The 19,822-nt window shown below is 46.8% G+C and overlaps 4 protein-coding genes, 1 non-coding gene and 1 pseudogene across 8 annotated transcripts; 2 read left to right on the top strand and 4 right to left on the bottom strand.

Annotated features, from left to right (window-relative positions):
* Positions 1 to 162: 162 nt before the first annotated feature.
* Positions 163 to 5,061, bottom strand: LOC136542802 (gamma-interferon-responsive lysosomal thiol protein-like). 3 transcript variants are annotated; one of them, XR_010780783.1, is made up of 6 exons: positions 4,725 to 5,061; positions 1,740 to 2,169; positions 1,458 to 1,523; positions 776 to 916; positions 560 to 652; positions 402 to 447 (listed from the first exon to the last, which is right to left on the bottom strand). XR_010780783.1 is itself a non-coding variant. In XM_066535415.1 (5 exons), exons 1-5 carry the CDS (start codon positions 4,992 to 4,994, stop codon positions 265 to 267), a joined length of 753 nt encoding a protein of 250 aa, XP_066391512.1. In that variant the 5' UTR covers positions 4,995 to 5,052; the 3' UTR covers positions 163 to 264. The 3 variants fall into 3 exon arrangements, 2 of the variants coding, with proteins under 2 accessions (XP_066391512.1, XP_066391520.1); XM_066535415.1 differs by lacking the exon at positions 1,740 to 2,169 and having other exon boundaries at positions 163 to 447; positions 4,725 to 5,052; XM_066535423.1 differs by lacking the exon at positions 4,725 to 5,061 and having other exon boundaries at positions 163 to 447; positions 1,740 to 2,000.
* A 759-nt stretch (positions 5,062 to 5,820) lies between these two features.
* On the bottom strand, positions 5,821 to 7,999 carry LOC136464586 (transcription factor MYB35-like; annotated as a pseudogene).
* Positions 8,000 to 8,994: 995 nt separating this feature from the next.
* TRNAM-CAU (transfer RNA methionine (anticodon CAU)) lies at positions 8,995 to 9,066 on the bottom strand. Its single transcript has one exon. It is a non-coding gene; the product is annotated as a tRNA-Met (tRNA).
* Positions 9,067 to 9,400: 334 nt separating this feature from the next.
* LOC136496494 (uncharacterized) lies at positions 9,401 to 10,993 on the top strand. Its single transcript, XM_066492194.1, has 3 exons — positions 9,401 to 9,955; positions 10,042 to 10,425; positions 10,542 to 10,993. Exons 1-3 carry the CDS (start codon positions 9,481 to 9,483, stop codon positions 10,598 to 10,600), a joined length of 918 nt encoding a protein of 305 aa, XP_066348291.1. The 5' UTR covers positions 9,401 to 9,480; the 3' UTR covers positions 10,601 to 10,993.
* Positions 10,994 to 11,518: 525 nt separating this feature from the next.
* Positions 11,519 to 14,611, bottom strand: LOC136496482 (mitochondrial import inner membrane translocase subunit TIM22-4-like). 2 transcript variants are annotated; one of them, XM_066492187.1, is made up of 4 exons: positions 14,239 to 14,611; positions 12,695 to 12,885; positions 12,535 to 12,607; positions 11,519 to 12,063 (listed from the first exon to the last, which is right to left on the bottom strand). In XM_066492187.1, the coding sequence occupies exons 1-4, from the start codon at positions 14,399 to 14,401 to the stop codon at positions 12,011 to 12,013; spliced, it is 480 nt and encodes a 159-aa protein (XP_066348284.1). In that variant the 5' UTR covers positions 14,402 to 14,611; the 3' UTR covers positions 11,519 to 12,010. The 2 variants fall into 2 exon arrangements, with proteins under 2 accessions (XP_066348284.1, XP_066348276.1); XM_066492179.1 differs by having other exon boundaries at positions 11,525 to 12,096.
* A 350-nt stretch (positions 14,612 to 14,961) lies between these two features.
* On the top strand, positions 14,962 to 18,415 carry LOC136496474 (eukaryotic translation initiation factor 2 subunit alpha homolog). The gene is made up of 5 exons (XM_066492168.1): positions 14,962 to 15,603; positions 16,662 to 16,808; positions 16,888 to 16,992; positions 17,770 to 17,868; positions 17,979 to 18,415. Exons 1-5 carry the CDS (start codon positions 15,088 to 15,090, stop codon positions 18,129 to 18,131), a joined length of 1,020 nt encoding a protein of 339 aa, XP_066348265.1. The 5' UTR covers positions 14,962 to 15,087; the 3' UTR covers positions 18,132 to 18,415.
* Positions 18,416 to 19,822: the final 1,407 nt, after the last annotated feature.

The following is a 19,822-nucleotide window of genomic DNA, read 5'->3' as shown; positions in this document are numbered from 1 at the left end:
TATTTCTCGAAATTTTTATTGTAATTCCTTCTTTATGAATGATCCTTTTTATAGACACGTGCATGCCGCACGTGCATGACTATTAGTATAATAATAAACAGCAACGACTATATAATGTTATTACTATATTAGCTATTACTGTACGATGTACAGGCCCCATAAATTGTGTATCCTGGAGAGCAAGATGAAACGGGTAATGTTCTTATGTTCACATGACCCAAAAGGACACATCGCTAATCAATTAGTATTCTCCCAGCCACACCTTTACTGCTGCTCCCTACCCCCATCTTCAGCAGTTGCAAGCTTGCTGACGCCGGAGTTGTAGCTGACGCCGTTGCGCGCCTCCGCTGTCTCGAGCGCCATCTGCAGACGTCCCAGCCCCTCGCAGGCCTTCGGTGGAGTGCCCTTGTAGGCCTTGCAGGTGTAAGCCTCGAAATTCTCGTAATCCTGAAACGACGAAAACATGTTCGTCACCACCAATGGAGTGAGAGCTTGATCAAACAGTTGGGCAAGGCGAAGGGTGAGCCATGGATGCAGTTGAAGTTCAGGTGGAACTTGCCTCTAGCAGGGGCTGCCCGTCGACGACCACCCAGGGGACGTACCGGTGCGGGGGCTCGAGAGCGTTAGTCTGGTTCGCGTACTCGAGCTCAAGCTGGAACAAATCAGTGAACAAGTTGCAAATTCATACTGCGTTTAGGACATGCATTGAATTACAATTACAAGAGAATGAGAGATCAGCACAAAAAAGCTATCCGAAGAAGGATTGAGAACGAACCTTGTGGCCATGTTCGCTGTTGTAGCATTGTGTTACAGGCTCCGGGTCGAGGCCCAGCTTCTGGAAGCAGGACTCCCAATCCTTGTACTGGCGCTTCACCACCAGGTCCTCCACGCAGTAGATGAAGCTGAAATGCACATCCTGTCCCCCAACAACAACGACAGAGGCATACACGGAAGCCTTGAGAACTGCTAAATCCGTTCCAAATTACAGTTCGTTTGACTTTTTTAACCTTAAATTTGACCACTCATCTTATTCAAAAATTTGTGCTAAATATCACTCCTTTTGTTGTGGCTTGCCTTATTAACAAAAGTTCTTCAAGAATGACTTAAATTTAACTATGTTTACATAAATTTTTTTGAATAAGACAAACGGTCAAACTTGGGGTAAAAAAGTCAAACGGAATCTAATTTGGAACTGAGGGAGTACTACTGTACAAGAATCCCAGGATTTGCTTGAGAAAAACTGCAGAAATGCTGTCCGTTTGACCAGGGAGCTTTGATCACAGAGTGCAACAACTAATTTGTCGGTGGCAGATTCATTGTTATCAATCGACGGTCGGCTGGTTGCAAGGTTTACCCGTTTTGCCCGGAGTTTCGTTGCCCGGAGTTTCGTGGAGTCATTCTTGCATGCAGGTCAAAGCCCTATGAGTGGGCAGAGCTTAAGAGGAGAGGGGAATTACCAAATCCGGCCAGGCGTCGATGGCGCAAGCTTCCACGGTATTGAGAAGGCACTCGTACGGACCATGCTGCAACAACAACCATCAGCTCAACAGTGTTACTGTGTTAGCATCAGCAAGACTACTAATAAGAGTAATTAACGAAATCCCCAATTCTGTCTCAGATTAACTAGGAGTAGTACACTACTCCAGCAAGCAGTGACACCCAGGATGCGAATTCAAGGACCGCAATTCCAGACGAAGTTGCACAAGGAAACGCGAGGAGCTGGTCGGGCGGCGCCCTACCTGGCAGGAGATCACTCCGCCGGTGTGGATCCGAGCGTTGCCGTAGGGGACGAGCGTGAGGTCCACGACCTCGAGGAGGCCGTCCACGAAGACCTTGGCGAGGTGGTTCACCACGAAGCGCGCCGAGTAGGGGCACAGCGACTCGTAGTACAGCGCCACGGCCACCTTCCCGGCCTCCTCCTCGCCGGCCGCGGCTGCGGAGGAGGAGGCGGAGGCGGAGGCGAGCAGGAGGAGCGCGGCGATGGCGAGGCGGGTGGCCATTGGGTGTGTGGATCGGTAGGTCGCCGCGTGGGGGGGATGGCTGTGGTGTGGGAGGGGGGATCCACGTGGGCCACGTGGGACCGTGGGACCGACCGACCGAGCCCGTGAATGCGGACGGGATCCTGAACCCATTGGAGTTGGCCTGCGACTGCGACCGTGCGTACAGTACCTGCGAGCACACGGTCCGACTCAACAGTATGCAGACACATCCCGAAAGAGTACGAGGGAAGCCGAAGCCAGCAACGGATGCGTGGTATAAGGTGAAGGTGCTGTGTTCTTGTCTGCGCAAGCAACTGACAATTACGGTGAGCCGTGAGCGAAAGCAGTAGATGATTAGTTAGTGTCTTTGATAGCGGAGATAGCGGACTGCAAATAGCGGTGCCAAGTGCATGGTTTCGTAATTTTTGGAAACCTCCAAGTACGGTTTTTTTTAAAGGTTTTCACGATTCTACCAAGAGGATGATTTGCACCTAATATTTTCCCCAATTAAAAAGTCTAAAAATAACTAAAGATTTGGAGCATATCAATACGACATCAAGTCTGCTTAACATAGCCTTGTTTGGATGCAAAGTATTTTTAAAATATTAGAGAAATACCATGGTTTTACAAAATATTTTGGTTTTTAAAAACGTGTTTGGATGCAACAAATCTTGTAGTCTCTAAAACCATGATTTTGTCAAAAACTAGTCTTTACCTCTTTTTTATAAGCCATGATTTTGTGTCTCTTTAACTTATAAAACAACAGTTTTGTGATATTACAATTTTCAAAACTGCATCATCCAAACAGGCCCTTAGAAGTTTCTAGGTCACTGTGTACATTTTTATGGTGTAAGTCACAAAGAAAATACAAATGAATAAGATATAAAAAACATATGAGTAAATTAACTTTTGATTGTCATATCATATACTCTTATAAAGTTAAACCCCACTAGAGTTTTCTCTCAATATGCAAGCTATCAACATCAACAATCTACTAGAACTTGCAATTATAGTCAACTAGCACATGTAGTTATGATAGTTATCTCTTCATCCACTGACATGCATTTAGCTATCTACATTATTTGTGTCAAACCATTCACCAAAATTAATTTAAGATAGTTTCATTCATATAACTATAAATATAAATAATCTAATTTTTTTTTAAATTATTTAGAATCCCTACAGCAACTCACCGAGTATTCTCCTTGCACCAATAAAAAGGAACACCATTCTACGTCCCACTCCTATTATTCTTCATTATCACCTAAACCACCATCTCCAACATTCGTCCTGTTCGCTTGGGCTTGTTTGGTTTATAAGCAGTACTTTTTCAGCCAATAAATAATATTTTTCTCTCACACCAAATCAGCCAACACTACTTTCAGCTATGGCTTATCAGCCAAACAAGCCCAAACAAATAGGGCGATTATTATTGCCATTTAAACCATTTACATTGACATCGTCTGAACCATCCCATTGTGAATAATGTCCTATAAAGCTACAACAAACTATCGCCCTGTTCGCTTGGTTTATAAGCCGTACTTTTTCAGCCAATGAATATTAATTTTCTCTCGCAACAAATCAGCCAACAGTTCTTTCAGCCATGGCTTATCAGCCAAGCGAACAGAGCATATATAGTGATAGCATGGAGATATCAACATTGAGCGCTAAGTGCAATAGTTGTTGCTTAATTTTAATATGGTATATTTTTTGTACTTATCGGCGGCAGGTGACTAACGTGTCAGTCATCTTCAACCTCCGCACCCCTCCAGCGCCTACCTCGCCGTCCCACCCGCACCTTCTTCCTCCTCGCCTCCACCCTCGCCGCTGCTCACCGTCCCACCACTACGCTCTAGGGTTTCGCTGGAGCTCCCCGTCTTTCTTCCGCGGCGAGCTCCGGCCATGGATGCCCCCGACCTGGCCCGGTCGCCTCCACCGCCGCCAAGACCCTACACCGCCCTCCCGTCGCCCCCACCGAATGGTCAGCCTTCCTCCCCCGAGCTCTTCTCTTCTAAGCCCACCGGAGTTGGGGAAGAAGAGAGAGAGTCGGCGAGAGATGACGTGTGGGGAGATGGGTGACCGATAGAAAAGCAAAATTTCAGGTGACTGCAAAGGAGTAATTATGATATTTTTTAGTCTTCTATCCTGTAGTAGTGAACAACATGGAGATCCACCACCGCTATAGTGATATTGTTGCAAGTGGTCCACTACAACTATAGCGATGTTAGACTATCTCCAACAGAGTACCCGTAAGGGCATTCAAATCCAAAATGGATCTTCGGTGGTACTATACGAGACATCTATTTTGGATAGCATGAGAGTCGCAACTCAAATGTCAGCATCATCCCTTCTGAAAACCTATATGCCGCTACTGTGACCGGTGAGATGTGGGACACAGATCAGGTGAGCATGATGGTGTGGGCGCTAACATGCCACGCTTGCACGACCGCTACCGTGTGCACAGTATCGTTGTACCAGTAGTACTATCTATTCCCAAAATAAATAAATCTTTATTTCTAGCATATAAAATTAAGCAACCCAATAAAAGGCTATGGAGCTGTTCGTCTGTGGATTATAAGTCGGCTGAAATATTTGTTGCGAGAAAAAAAAACACTATTCCATTGTCGATAAACTATACTGATAAGTTCAAGCCAACAAGACGATACATCAGTAATTGAACGATTCATTAACAGTTTTGTTTTTGCGATGATTGGGGGATCGCTGTCATGATATAAATTTTCGTACCTGGCACGAGATCTCGCTGTTGGACCCGACGCGGGCGTTGCCGTAGGGGACGAGCCGGAGGTGGACGGCGTCGATGAGCCCGTCCTCGAAGATCCCCGCGAGGTGGTTCACGATGAACCGCGAGCAGTACGGGCACAGCGACTCGTAGTAGAGCTCCAGGGAGACCTTCCCCTCCTCCGCGGACCCGCGCTGCGGCAGGAGGATCGCGCCGGCGGCGACGAGGAGGAGCACGAGCGGCGGCAGGAGGAGGAGGCGCTGGGGACCAGCCATGGTGCTCGATTGCTCGTGCCGTGTGTTTGCGTGCTAACGACTTTTCTTGCTTTTTTTTTCTTACACTGATTCCGTGGTGAGTGGCCATTGGCAAAGCATCGATCGGTTCTTCCGTACCGTCGTGAGGGAACTGATGATAGGGACGGGCCGGCCGGGGCGTGGAGTTTCGCGGTGTCCGGTGTCCCTGACTCGCCGTGTGTGGTGGCGGCCGATGCAACGCAAACCTGATGGTTACAGGGCCCCGTGATTTTTCAGCTGCCGGGAGACGTGCCAGGTTACCAGCGGCTGCTTGATTAAGGGCTGTTTGGTCGGGCTCTTTCTCCGGCTTCAGCTCTAACTCCTGCAGAGAAATCTTATCAAATGTTTTTCTGGAGGATTCATTTTTGAGCCAGAGGAGCCGGAGCTGTTCACCCTGTTCGCTTGTTAGTTTCAGCCGGTCCAAACCAGTCAGCCAACAGTGTTTTCTTCTCACAATAAACCAACACCAGCCAGTCCAAACCAGCCCAAAAACCAACCAGCGAACAGACTCCTACGAAACAGCTCTCGCTCGCAGACACCCCCAGCTCTGGCTCGTAGACACCCCTAAAAGTAGTAATGCACCACGCAAATACAGTTTCCTCTAGGAAAAGGAATAAAACACACACACAAACGACGTTAATTATCCGTACAAGTAATAATAATCCGAAAACACCCAGAGTCAGTGCAAGCATATGAATGGATCAGCTCGGCAGGTTTGACCAGCTGACTGACTACCTGATAACGAAGTTCATAGTAACTGAATCAAAGCAGCATATAAGCAGTCTGATGAGTTTTGCATAACCACTAATTAATCAGCATTCAGCAGGCCCATGCCCCAGCCCATCTCCGACGACGACGACGACGAGCCCGCGTAGTAGGCCCGGGTCAGCCAGCAGCTCGGCGATGAGCTGGTCCACCCCCGTCTCCTAGTCGCAGTCCAGGATGGCGTCGATGAACGCCGCCGCGCCGTCATCGCCGCCGCCGCCGCCACCGACACCAACAATGCCACCGTCGTCACCGCTGGCCGCCGAAGCGCTGCTGCTGCTCCCAGCGCCGTGCACGGTGATGCCGCTGCCTGCGCCGGCGGTGGCCGCCGCCTCGTGGTGGTACTGCCCAAGAACAACCTGCTGCTGCTGAGCCTCGGCCGCGGCCGCCGCCGCGGCGGCGTCGTCGGCGAGGAAGTCGCTCCACTTGAGCTGCTGGCCCTGGCCGTGCTCCGTCGTCGGCGACGCTGGCTCGTCCGCGTCCACACGCGCGATGACGACCTGCTGCTGCTGCTGCGCCGGTGTCATCGGTGGCAGCATGCCAGCCGCGTGGTACGCGACGTCGTGGACGAGCGGGAGCGCCGGCACGGGGAGGTAGGTAGCGGAGCCGCCGTTGGGAGAGGGCGCTGGCTGCGGCGGGCGGATGGCGAGCGCGCCGATGCTGTGCATGAGGTCGGCGATGGGGCGGTGGGTGGTGGGGTCGATCCCGCGCTGCCGCAGCTTCTTGCTCAGCTTCGTGTTCCAGTAGTTCTTCACGTCGTTGTTCGTCCGCCCCGGCAGCTGGTTCGCGATCAGAGACCACCTGCAAAACGCATGCAGTTCGATCGTCGCCCTGATCAGCGCACCATCGACGACGCCGTGCCAGACATCGATCTACGGATTCATGCAATGCATATGGCTCGATCGCACTACAATTTCCATTGCAGGTTAATTAAGATGCATTTCAAGATGACTTACTCTATGACTACGAGTGTAGTACTGTAGTGTAATAGTACTACTATGGCTACGAACGAGTGAGATGGAAGCATCGATTCCAATCAACTTTGCATGGGCGCACGCATTAGCCATGTTCGTTTTTCTTATAATCCGTACTTTTCAGCTCAGTATTTTTCTCTCACAACAAATTAACCGAAATAGTATTTCAGTTTGTTTTTTCCGCGAAGCGAACGAGGCTGTGGCTCAGAACTCCAACGGTCTCCCCGACGGTGTCATGTCGTTTTCATTCGCATCAAGCTAGGGTTCAATCCATCACCAACGGCACTGATGCGAGAACTACTGAACTAGCTGTCCGTTTCTAGGGCTTGTTTGGAATGAAGACGTCAATTTCTCTAGAAAATTGCATTGCTAGGATTGGTTTTAAATTTAAGCTAACAGTTCCTTAAGATTATTCAGAATCTCAGATCCTGCAGACTCCGGCTTCCCAAACACGTACCCGATTACTAGTAATTTTCATGTGAAACATATGTTTACAATTTTACCGCAGAACAATGCCCAGAAGAATCACCTACAGTACATGGATTCATAATCTTTTTTAAAAATCTTTATAAGAACTATAGGACGTGTCTTTCATAATTCAGATCTTCTTCAGTGCAGCAACACTCTCTAACGCGATAATTAGTTTCAAAACTGCATCGAGATAGATAATAAATTGGCTTTATCTGTAGTACTACAAAGGATCTAAACACTATCCAGTTCCTAACTGAGAAGTCTGAAAGATGATGCGAATGCATGTTGTCGAGGTAGTAGCTGTGGAAACAAATCAAATGACCATATACTGTAGGAGTACATGATTTGCAGCACTGTACTGTGTACCTGCTTCCAAGCGTGGCGTGGAGGGTGACGATGAGGTCTTCCTCCTCCTGGGTGAAGTTCTCATGCTTCAGGTTGGGACGCAGGTAGTTGGGACGCAGGTAGTTGGTGTACCTCAGCCTGCAGCTCTTGCCGCACCTCTTCAGCCCTGCATCATCACATCATGCACCGTCGTCCAACGCCCCCATCAGCGCCAAACAAAACAAAATGACACGCACGCAGAGATATCATCACACACAGCAGGCCCTCATCTGGCCTGGCCTGGTGCACGGCACGATCACCTGCTCTCTGGGGCACGTTGGTCCAGTTGCCGGTGCCATGGGTGGAGGTGTAGGCCAGCAGCTTGGCGTCCTCCTCCGGCGTCCACGGCCCCATCTTCACGTTCGCCTTGTCGCAGCACGGCGGCCTCCCCATCGATCGGCCGGCCTCGACGACGACCAACCACCGCTGGCGAGCTCGAGAGCTCTGACGACGATGCCGGCCGGCCGGAGACGAGATGAGATCACCCCTGGAGAAAAGGTGATACTGCTAGTACGTATGGATGGAGAAGGAGGCCGGCTGCCACAGCCACGGTAACAACATGTTGGGGGCGTCGGGGGAGGTGCCACGCCACGAAGGCGTGACCCCCTCCCCCTCATTTAAGATTTAACTAGCCACGGCATGGTTAGTGTCAATCACGCAGGAAATGGTTAGATTAGGGAAGAAACGCTGGTTTCCTCGTTGTTTATGGCGGTGGCGGCAGTATAATAGGGCGCGTGTCCAACTGCTTCCCTCCGGCAAATCAACAGCCTATTAGGCGAGGGGTTTAGCTGCGGGTTGGTGTGGGTAATAATCTTCACCCTGTTATCATTTGCGTGGCTTATAAGTCGACTGATGTTGTTTTGTTGTGAGAAAAACACTATATCATGGCTAATAAACATGACTGATACGATTAAGCGAACATGGTGCTTATCGTTGGGGGTGATGGTGAGGTTTAAAATTTTCACGAGTTGGGCATGATGATTTTCACGACATCAGCGCCGCCAAATCGGTTTTGCATTGGCCTTGGCCCCGGAGCAGATCAGGTCCTCAGCACTGCGCATCGCTTCTGTGCTGGACGTACTACGCGTCATGAACTTGCGAAAGATGTGATCGGTTCAGCTGTGTATATGAAATGAGATGGAGAAATGCTAGAGAGGTTAGGTTCGTCCAAATGTGCGCTCTGGCATGTGAATGGCAAACACCCGGCCCGGTTGCAAAATGGAAAGAGAATCTAATTGGACAAAAAAAATGAAAAGGGTGAAAAGAGAATCTAAATTGGGCAAAAAAAAATTTGTCAAAGGCTGAAAAGAGAATCTAAACTGGGCAAAAAAAATTGAAAAGGGTGAAAAGTGAATATAAACTGGGCAAAAAAAAAACCGTAAAAAATATATCAGAGACAGGTTTCGATCCTGTGACCTGTGGGTTATGGGCCCACCACGCTTCCGCTGCGCCACTCTGATATTGTTGAGTTTTTCCTGTTAGAAAGCCTGATATCGTTTAATCAGTGTCTGTTAGCCTCGTACTCACACAGCATCTTCACCGACAGGCGCTGCGTTTCCCGATCCACCGTCCACCCGACATCTCACCGCCTGCCCGCAGAAAGAGGAGTAAAAACCAAAAAGCCCAAAGCACAAAACGAATTGAAAAAATGCCGCAGGAGGAGCCAATCAGCGCGCGCCAGGCTACGCGCTCCGAGAAGAGCAGCCCCGTCCTCGCCGGACGCGTGTAGCACCCGCGTCGAGCGGCTATAAAAATAGCCGCCTGCGTCACGGCTCCTCCTCTGCTCTCCGGCTGATCTGTTTCGTTTTCGTATGTGCCTGCACTCAATACTGTGCTGGTCGAGAGCTTAGTTCTAGCGGTTTCGTTTCCAGAAGATGGAGGATTCGGTGGGCGTGGAGGAGAGGAGGGAGCAGAGCGAGACGACGCCGCACAAGAAAGCGCGTCAAGAAGTAGGGGAGGCCGGCGGTGTTGGCGGCGGCGGCGGCAAGCCAGGTGAGGAGGGCGGATTCCTGAGCGCCATGGCGTCCAAGATCGGCGCGACGATGTCCGGGACCAATGGCGGGAGCGGCGGCGAGGTCGTCAGTGCGACCGTGGCGTCCGATGGCGAAGAGGGGAAGAGGGACATTAACGGCAACGGCGAGCCGGGTGAGGAGGGAGGGTTCCTGAGCACAATGGCGTCCAGGATCGGCGCGGCGATGTCCGGTGCTAACGGTGGCAGCGGCGACGGCGGCGGTGGCAATGCGGCCGCGGCGTCTGGTGGCGAGGACAAGGAGGCGGACGGTAGTGGCGGCGGCGGGATCTTCCGGAAGCTGCTGCACAGCTCGCCCCCTGCGCCACCGCAGGCGTCAGGTAAGGACCGTCTGTTCTCCGGTCTCCGCGGCCAGTTGGATCAGGAAATGTTTGCATCTTTGCAATTGACCGATTGATTCGTGTAGGAGCAATGGAAACAGAGGAGGTGAAGGCAGGTGAGCAAGCCGGGATTCTGAGCGGCATGGCCATGTCTGGTGCGAATGGCGATGACAGCCGTGGCGATAGCGGGCATGACGACGCCAAGAGGAGCAATGGTGAAGCGGTTCGTGGCAATAATGGTGAAGAGAAGAAGGGGGAGGAAGCCAATGGTGGCGGCATTCTTAGCGCGGTGGCTTCCAAGATCGGCGTGGCGGTGTCAGGCGCCAATGGCAACGGGAACCACAGTGCTGAGGATGATGCCAAGACGAGCATCGGCGACGCTGGTCATGGTGGTAGCAAGGGCGAGGAGAAGGGGCGTGATGTGAATGGTGGCAGAATAGTTGAGCAGATAATTTCCAACCTGCCCTCAGGTATATGATTCGAATTAAGAGTATTACGGAAGCTACACTATCTGACAAAATAGACCATTTGTGCCATCATGTTGTATTGAAGTTTGAACTGACAATCTCTCCTCTGTATACTGCAGATGATCAGGCGCCAGATGCCGATGAAGCTTCCTTGCTCATCGCCATTATCGAAGATTAGCTCCATGTTCCGGAGGCTCTAGGTCATGACTGACCAAAAGCGGATAGCGCTAGCATGTTATTCTCTCCCCTCGCTAGCACGTTATTCCCTCTCCTCTGTCACCAATAAAAACTCACCTCAGCTGGTGATTTCACCACTGTTGGGGACACCTTAGGAACTGTGGATGCATGCAAGAGTGTCTCGTAGTCTTGAGTTATCTTAGTAGACATTTATCTTAGTAAATATCATGTAACGATGCTTAGCTGATTTGGTTTCTTGTGGTAGAATCTGTCTATCTAGTTCTATATTCTCGACACGAGCTGAATTTATTCTAGGATTTAACAGTAGTAGGTGATGTGCCCGTCGATAACGAAACGTCTACTGTAACCTTGTCATTTCTGAAATCTTATAACTTTTGAATGTGCTCGTAGAAAATGATGACCATGTGTGCATATATGAGCATCTGTATCTACACTATGCTACTATGATACGCAAAAAAGAAATATAATATCTTTTCTTTTAACTGTCTCATAGGAACTCATGATTTCTTAATTTATACACTTATACATTGACAAAAATGTTGTGAGTTGGTAACAACTAATATAACGGTACAGGTCTCATAGTTCTAAATTTTAGATTACGAGCCATTGTTCCACAAAACCACTCTCTCTAACAATTCCCTCTTTCTCCTTTATACTTGTAAAATTTCTTATATAGCACTACATGAGAAATCTTATACATCACTGCATGAGATGGCCATGAGCCTATTAACATGTAGCAATATAAGTACCCTCTAGAGAGAGGTTTTATTGTTGGACAGGAGTGATGTTTGCTTTTCACTTGACAAGACTTGCGAATTACTGTTGCTGGCTCTTTTATGTGGCAATGGCAACAAAATGTACATGCTATTTTAAACAAAATCAAAGATTTAATTGTCGAGATACATTTATCCTGACAGAATGACATCACAAATATTATGCAATAATGGCATTGACGGATAAAATGCAGAAGGCTGAAAAAAGGAGTTCTGCGTGGATCACTTCGATGTCTTGATTGCATCAGCAGTGATGGAGCAGCGAAGGAAAGAGCAACAAACGTTCAGTGACTTCAGACTTCAGTCAGCAACGCCAACAGATTGCAACAATAAATAGACACCCGTTGGCTGCAGATGTCGAGAATAACATAAAACACATTTGAGAACAAGAAAACAACTCAGTCAATGTCATCATGATCGATATTGATCAGGGTGGATCTCTTAGGCGCTCCAGTAGTCCAGTTATAACTATGAAGCCAGGCAAGGTATTCGGAATAGTAAAAAAAATTAGGTTACAAGATCTTTCATGAGATGTAGATGACTGGATGTTGCAAACAATCAGGTTCTTCTGCCAACGCTGCTCATACTCAGCTGGCTTCAAATTGACAACACCCATTTCAAGTATGCCGATCAAAGAACTTCTCAATTGCCACTGAGAACGCAGCAAACCCTGCACAACCAATGCATGTAGCTTTAGGGCCACCTGTAAATAAAAAACTCCCTTAGGTACATTTTCAAATATAGATACATCAGGATGGCAATATAGGAAATGTCTCCTCGTTCTTAGCTAGTTACCTAAGCAGGAAGGGATAGAAAACTTGTATGTCATACATACAAAAGGAACAGAAACACCTTTCAACTTCAGACTATGATCAGAAATGCAGATTTACAGTTAATACAGAACAGCTTATTCATTTCATCACATATATAATTTTTGAGATATAGGCAGGAAGACCAGAGGCACAAATAGTTGGAATAAAGCTGCTTGAGAGGTCAAAAATACCGATCCTGACAATCCATACAAAAGACAACGCCAATGATTGCACCATGAGATTTTACAGTTTTACTTAAGGAAATTTTGATAATTAAAAGTTAGGCATATTGTCTCAGGGATTCATAGATGGCATGACAAACAAATTACCTTTTACAGCTAAAGCTCCTCCAGTGACACAGCCAGCTACCGCTGTATTGGTAGTGTCATGCTTTGCCCGAACCTGCCAAGGCATGCAAATACAAAGTTTAAATAGGAAGAGAACATGCCGAAACAACTATGAATGAAAAAAACTGTTACAATTATCTACCTTCTCTATGGTACATTCAGCTGCTGAGAAAATCAGACCCATGACTGCAAAGGTTTTGGCATTACTTATACTTCTCCTACCCATCTGCTTTGCTGTGTATACTATTTGCTGCCTTGCTGTCATCTCCTCTGCCATTATTGGATTGTCCAAAGCTCCAAAGAATAGTCCCATAAGTACACCAAGACCGCCTCCTAATGAATAGGAAGGACAGAGAGTTAATAAAAGTTCCCCATAGAAAAAAAAATTATGCACACTGCTATACTTGTAACAAGAGCACTAGACTCTATTGAGTATCATTGCTGGCATGGCCAAGTAACTGATGTTGTGGGCTATTTAGCTTAAGGTAAGACAAGACATGATTTTCAGTCTACGGTACTAAACACCAAACTATAAAGCAGCTACTGAAGATTTGGTCATGTAGATGATAGACACAGCACACATTATGAATATCACTAGTTCTGTCTTGTAAAACATTCTGAGAAACACAGACGTTGTGCATAAAAAATCACACTGTTACAGGGTTACACCAGGACAAATTTGTGTTACAGACCTTTGTAGATAGAAATAGAATGAAGCATTTGAAATCAAGCTTCCTTCAATAAACTAAGCATCAGATTCCCTCGTAATTCCTTGTAGTAAGTGAACATGATAATGTGACATGAATCATACCAAACAGTAAAAACATGAGCTTGCTTTTTACTGGTACAGAAAAACAACACTCTATGTTTATTGCTACATGCTTCTAGCGACACTGAAGGTAAAAGAGAAAAACAACGTAGGGTGTATTATTGCACAGAGTTAAATACAACCTTTGAACCTCTGGGCAAATTCTTTGCAACCTACTTGAAATTTTCTTGAACCAATTCATGGAGTATATTCCATGACCATCAATTACCATGACAAAACTATACAAAATATTTGTGCTGCAATTACCTGAGGCAAGTACAACAAATATAATCCATTATCATATAACATTTTGCATTAAATTTCGTTTCAAGGATACTAAGATTTTTCTTTGATCATGTCCAATAATTCCTTATAAGATCTCTGAACAGGTAAGAAAAGACAGACAAAATGATTAAAATAAAACCAACTCCGAATTGATGCAATGTGGCACACGAGTCTCTTCACACTTACAAAAGTAGCTTTATATGTTTCAAACTCTTTGGACAAACAAGGTAAGAGCTAAGGGTGTGGTTGGTTTGAGGAACCATGCCATGCTATATGAGGTGGACAGGTGCTGCATGATGAATTAATCCCATGAATTTTGGTGGAATCAACCCATTCCTCATGCATATACAAATTATTAGCTTGTGAATGAGGTGGTGATGGATGAACCGATTCCATTCAACAAACAACAAAATGAGGAGTGAGAAGACGATGGAGCACCTCATTCCCCGAACCAAACAATGCCCCAAGTATATAACCATGTAACCAATGAACAACTGCCTCGTACAATACCTCTCAATTTCTCTATCACTATCCAATCTCCAAGCGACCAACCGATTAACATTTAAGCTCCCAATAAGGGAGGGAGGGCTCACCCATGACGCCACTGACGACGCTGCGGACGGCGCAGTTGTTCCAGATGTCCTGCCCCTTGATCTCCTCCACCGTCGGCATCCGGATCGGCTCCACGGTCGCCGCCTGGCTCGTCGACTCTGCCCCGGCGCCGGCACCTGCCGCTGATGGATCAGGGGAAGCCATCCCTCGCTATCTAGTCCCCTTACACTCTCCTCTAGGCGACAGAGATGGCAGCAGCCGCACTGCAACTAGCGAGAGGACGGTTCTGAAAGTTCGAGAGGCGGGTTGGGTGGAGACTGGAGAGGAGCTGGGTAGTGTAGTATCCCCGGCGGCGGCTTGGTTTTCTTACACCCTCCTCCAAGAAGAGAGGGTCGGCGCCGCGCAGGGAAAGCAGAGGAGGAGGGTATTCCGGACCTCACGTGAGCCACACGTGATGACCTATAGTAGTTCCAAGTTTACGCCAACGTTCAAGGGAAACGGAAACAAAGGGAGAGCGCAAGATACTACCTCCGTTTTCGTTTACTTCTCACCGAATTTTTACTGTAGTAATTTTGATCATATATTTTTTTTTAAAAAAAAATTTAGATAAATCAAGTTTTCATATATATGATTCTTTATTGAACCTACTTTATTAGTGTTATATATATTAAAGTATCTAATATTTAAAAAAAAACAGATAATTAAATATGCTATAGTAAAAAATTGGTGACAAGTACCGTGGCCGTTCGATTCGTTCTCAAGTTCCCTTCCGCAAGCACAACACAGCATCGTCTGCTCGCCCGCACCCCGCCGCCGCCGTCTCTCCAAAACCCAACCAAACCCTAGATCCGCCGCCCTCAGCTCCGGTGAGACCCTCCTCCCCAGCGAAGATGCCGAACCTCGAGTGCCGGATGTATGAGCAGCGGTTCCCGGAGGTGGACGCCGCGGTGATGATCCAGGTGAAGCACATCGCTGACATGGGCGCGTACGTCTCCCTGCTCGAGTATAACAACATCGAGGGCATGATCCTCTTCTCCGAGCTCTCCCGCCGTCGTATCCGCTCCATCTCCTCCCTCATCAAGGTTGGCCGCCAGGAGCCCGCCATCGTGCTCCGTGTCGACCGCGACAAGGGCTACATCGACCTTTCCAAGCGCCGCGTCTCCGAGGAGGAGGCGCACGCGTGCGAGGACAGGTACAACAAGTCCAAGCTCGTGCACTCCATCATGCGCCACGTCGCCGAGACGCTCAAGGTCGACCTGGAGCCGCTCTACCAGCGGATTGGCTGGCCACTCTACCGCAAGTACGGCCACGCCTTCGAGGCCTTCAAGCTCATCGTTGCCGACCCTGACGCCATCCTCGACGCACTCACCTATGAGGAGATGGAGGTCGGCCCAGACGGCCAGGAGGTTAATTCTGTTTCCTTGCAGAATTGCAAATCGCTTACACTAAATTACCTGTGTGCTTTATGCTATACCCTGAATAGAACAGGAGTTAGCAGATTAATATTGTTATTGTTTGTGCATGTTAATTTTTCTTATCAGGACTCTTCCATTAATCATATACTTCTATTAATAAACTTAGGTCTATAGTACATTGTATTTTCTTTTTGGAACTTTATTAAGTCTTCTATTGTTAGACCTCTCTATTCTTTTAGAGCCATACTACTTTGTGGCCCTGTTGTTGAGTTTTTGCCCCATATGAAGCTTGTCTGTGGAATGGTTATTTCCAACTTTGTGGATGTTGTTAAGTAGATAACACTGAGATTGTTAATTGGTTTGACATTTTTATGCTTGACATCTGTTAGTTGAAAACAATCCTTATCAATCTAACATTCACCATTGCAACCTGGTAGTCATTCCTGTGGCTACTTATGTTTTGCTGAACATGATTAGATTTAGTGGTGGACAGATTAAGTAGGTTTGGATGTTGCAGACTTGTTCCATGTCCTTATTTAACACTAGGCATTTTTACGTGTTTACGGGTACATACTATGTCGACTTAAGGAACCAGTAGGAATTTATGTAAAAACTATAGCAGTAGTTTGTTGAACTTTTTTGGATCAGTACCAATTTGTATATAATTTAGTTTGTTTGTCTGTCTATGAATACTTGTCCTTGGAATGGTAAATCCTGGCCTGTTGACTCATTTTGAACTAATGTGAAACGCACGCCTTTCAAATTATTATTAACTGATCAGGAATCGTTGAATATATCAAGTTTGGATTTTCCATGCAGTAGATAGACAGTAGTAAAGCTTGGTTTAGGTGCTTAACTTCGTATGCAGTTTATTGTATAGGCAAACAGTTGCCAAAATTCTGTGCATTGATTTAAGAGTTCTGATTTTCTTATTGGAATGGTGTTCCTGCTTATGTTGATACTTTGTTGTTGAAAAGAATTATGGATTTGCTCTAGATGTATTTATATAGAACTTTTTGAGACAAGAATGTGCTTAAAATTACTGATAGGTGACTAAGGTGGTGCCTGCTGTCACCCCTGAGGTTAAGGATTCCCTGGTGAAGAACATAAGGAGGAGGATGACACCTCAGCCACTCAAGATCCGTGCCGATATAGAGATGAAATGCTTCCAGTTTGATGGAGTGCTCCATATTAAGGTTCTAAATGCCTCTATTGTCACCCTTGTGATTTGACAATGGTATATGCAAAAACTAATTATTATATCTGTATTCGCAGCAAGCTATGAAGAAAGCTGAAGCTGCGGGCAATGATAACTGTCCTGTGAAGATTAAGCTAGTTGCTCCTCCACTTTATGTTCTGACCACACAGACTCTTGACAAGGTTGGCATTACCTTAGTACTTAATATATGTAGGCAACTTGTTATAGCTGAGCTATTTGATAAAGTTTTGTATGTGTCTCTGTGATGTGGCCCATTACCTTCCAGGCTGCACTTATATGTTGCTAAGAATAGTTGTCACCTGCCAACCATTATTGTGGCGCTTGATCTGTTTGTTTATACTTTTGATCTTTTGCCTTTTATTGGGAACCTGATTTACTGGTTAGCGTTGTGCTTGGAGTCACATTGCACAAAATGCAGTGACTAGACTTTTATAGTGCGGTAGTGCCTGCACTACTTATAATGTAGTAATCTGTCAAAATGGTTCTTATCAATGTAATTTACAATTATTGACTACACAAAATGCATCTGCCAAATTTATAGTGCAGTATTTTTCTGATTCCAGACTTATCATGGTTCTTATCAATGTGGTTCACAATTTTTGCCTTCATTCGAATTAGGGAATTATTCAGCTAGCTTGGATCACTGGAATGCTATTTCTTATTACTTGTTAACAGAATGTATATTAGGCAGTCCAAAAATATATTAGCTACCCATTATTTGCATGCTTATCGAATGAAAGACCTTGTTTTGCCTTTAATATGTTGTAGTGTGATACTTGTACATGCATGTGAGCATGGGTCATCTTTACATTTAACCCCATGTATTGCAATCAATGTTCTTTTTGTTTGAAACCTAGCATTACGGTTAAGGCCTCATCATATCCTTCCTATCCATAAAACAATTATCATTGTTTCTTTTCTGTGTTGCCTTTGAACAGGAACAAGGCATTTCAGTTCTCACTGATGCAATCAAGGCTTGTACAGAAGAGATTGAAAAATACAAAGGAAAGTTAGTAGTGAAGGAACCACCAAGAGCTGTAAGTTCTTTTCAACATCTGTTAATTCTTTTATATTCCCATCCCAAGTATGTTAGTCTTCCATGTGCATGTTCTAAAACCTAAAGCTGTGGATACTCTCTGGAAAACAGGTTAGCGAGCGGGAAGACAAGCTATTCCTCGATCAGATTGATTCCCTAATGGAGCAAAACGCAGAGGTCGATGGTGACGCTGACAGTGAAGAGGAGGAAGATACAGGAATGGGCGAGGTCGACATTACAAATTCTGGCGTCACTGCTTACTAAGGCTATACACTGGTTGATTTGGATGAGATTTGCTGTATAGCACCAGCTAAGATCTAAGCCGTTCTGTTTGGAAGCAGATTCTTTTTGTTAGGTTTTGGTGGCTGAAATCCCTTGAATTCACTAAAACTTGTTACCTGCGGTGTTAATGTTTTGGGCTCAGCCGGTGTTGGGGTAGCTTTTACTTCTGTCGAGAAGCACCAATTTTTTCTTGGGAGTGAAAACAAAACCCGTTGCTACAGTGTTTATTCACTTCATCATATACGCAGTTTTGTTTGCCCTGCTTTTTTTTTTGGCTTCGTGCTGCCTATTCGAATTGCCCTGCTTCGCTAGGCTTGCGGCTCTGATTTACTACTAATAAACATGACCTTGCCCTTGTCACAGTGACAGGATGTATCATGTATGATTTGTTTCGCAGTGTTATTGCTAACGTCTAACGTTAGATTTTAGGGCTTACAGTAAATGCCAATGTAATAAAGTATTAATGTTATATACTCCCGTAGTTCTAAATTATAAGTCGTTTTAATTTTTTTTTCATCTATTTTTATTTAGATGCATAGCAAAATGAATATGTTAAAAAGGTCAAAAACGACTTAGAATTTGGAGCAGAGGGAGTAGAAGATTAACTCAGCTTATGAGTTTGAAAGGTAAATAGGTGGCTTATATGAATTTGAAAGGTGTAATGCAAGCTACACGCCACCATCAATGAAGGACGGGGGAAGAGTGATGGACGGACGGACGGTGAGGGATGCGAACAGGCTTAGCTGACCTGAACGACGGGGGAAGAGCGATGGGCGGACAGTGAATGATGCAAACAGGCTTAGCTGACCTGAACGACGGGGAAGAGTGATGGACGGACGGTGAGGGATGCAAATAGGCTTAGCTGACCTAGCTGACCAGGCCATGTTAGAGGGATGCGAATATGCTTGGCCAACCAAGCCATGTCATTTGTAGTGCTGACCAGGCCATGTACGGTGAGGGATGCGAACAGGCTTAGCTGACCAGGCCTAGCTGACCAGGCCATGTTAGAGGGATGTGAACATGCGTAGCCAACTAGGCAATGTCATTTGTAGTGCTGACCATGCCATGTGTCGGGTATCGATAGTAGAGATATCCAAAGCAAGGAGGTTAGCGTCCACGCTGACTCTTCTGGATGGCCCGAGACGTATTAAAAAGATCTCGCCGGACCCCAAGGCCGTGGGCTCCGTCTTGTCCGACCCCTTGGGTACGGGCTCCGTCTCGCCTGATCCCCAGGGCGCGGGATTCGCCTCGCCCGACCACTTGGGTGCAGGCTCCGTCTCGTCCGACCCATTGGGTACAGACTCCGTCTCGTCCGATCCCAAGGTCGTGGGATTCGCCTCGCCCAACCTCTTGGGTGCAGGCTCCGTCTCGCGCCGACCCCTTGGGTGCAGGCTCCGTCTCGTCCGACTCTAAGGACGCGGTTTCCGTCTCATCCGACGGGAACCCATACCGCCGTCGACCACTCCAGGTCCAAGCGTATAGGTCTGGGTCAAAACTCTGACACCAGGGAAGAGACTGGCACGCATCGATGTAATCCGTGGCCATGACGGGCCATACCTGAGGATTCACATCAATAACAGTGTCGGACGTACTGGTGTTGTTCGGCCTAACCCTCGTACGTACGCTGACAGGCACGTCAGTTCAACGCGACGTCCGGCGGGACGGAATGGAAC

This window comes from Miscanthus floridulus, chromosome 1 (assembly GCF_019320115.1).
Source record: "Miscanthus floridulus cultivar M001 chromosome 1, ASM1932011v1, whole genome shotgun sequence".
NCBI lineage: Eukaryota > Viridiplantae > Streptophyta > Magnoliopsida > Poales > Poaceae > Miscanthus > Miscanthus floridulus.
The sequence above is the reverse complement of the archived record's forward strand: the minus strand, read 5'-3'. Positions and strand labels throughout refer to the sequence as shown.

What these genes read in the sequence shown, in the direction of transcription:
- LOC136542802 (XM_066535415.1), bottom strand. Translation starts at nt 4,994, where the DNA reads ATGGCTGGTCCCCAGCGCCTCCTCCTCCTGCCGCCGCTCGTGCTCCTC. An exon ending in ACAGCGAGATCTCGTGCCAG is followed by an intron (nt 1,524 to 4,724) that starts GTACGAAAATTT and finishes TTGTTGTTGCAG; the next exon opens with CATGGTCCGTACGAGTGCCT. An exon ending in ACAGCGAACATGGCCACAAG is followed by an intron (nt 653 to 775) that starts GTTCGTTCTCAA and finishes GATTTGTTCCAG; the next exon opens with CTTGAGCTCGAGTACGCGAA.
- LOC136496494 (XM_066492194.1), top strand. Translation starts at nt 9,481, where the DNA reads ATGGAGGATTCGGTGGGCGTGGAGGAGAGGAGGGAGCAGAGCGAGACG. An exon ending in TGCGCCACCGCAGGCGTCAG is followed by an intron (nt 9,956 to 10,041) that starts GTAAGGACCGTC and finishes TGATTCGTGTAG; the next exon opens with GAGCAATGGAAACAGAGGAG. An exon ending in AATTTCCAACCTGCCCTCAG is followed by an intron (nt 10,426 to 10,541) that starts GTATATGATTCG and finishes TGTATACTGCAG; the next exon opens with ATGATCAGGCGCCAGATGCC.
- LOC136496482 (XM_066492179.1), bottom strand. Translation starts at nt 14,401, where the DNA reads ATGGCTTCCCCTGATCCATCAGCGGCAGGTGCCGGCGCCGGGGCAGAG. An exon ending in CGTCGTCAGTGGCGTCATGG is followed by an intron (nt 12,886 to 14,238) that starts GTGAGCCCTCCC and finishes CCTATTCATTAG; the next exon opens with GAGGCGGTCTTGGTGTACTT. An exon ending in AGGAGCTTTAGCTGTAAAAG is followed by an intron (nt 12,097 to 12,534) that starts GTAATTTGTTTG and finishes TTTTATTTACAG; the next exon opens with GTGGCCCTAAAGCTACATGC.
- LOC136496474 (XM_066492168.1), top strand. Translation starts at nt 15,088, where the DNA reads ATGCCGAACCTCGAGTGCCGGATGTATGAGCAGCGGTTCCCGGAGGTG. An exon ending in TCGGCCCAGACGGCCAGGAG is followed by an intron (nt 15,604 to 16,661) that starts GTTAATTCTGTT and finishes AATTACTGATAG; the next exon opens with GTGACTAAGGTGGTGCCTGC. An exon ending in ATGGAGTGCTCCATATTAAG is followed by an intron (nt 16,809 to 16,887) that starts GTTCTAAATGCC and finishes CTGTATTCGCAG; the next exon opens with CAAGCTATGAAGAAAGCTGA.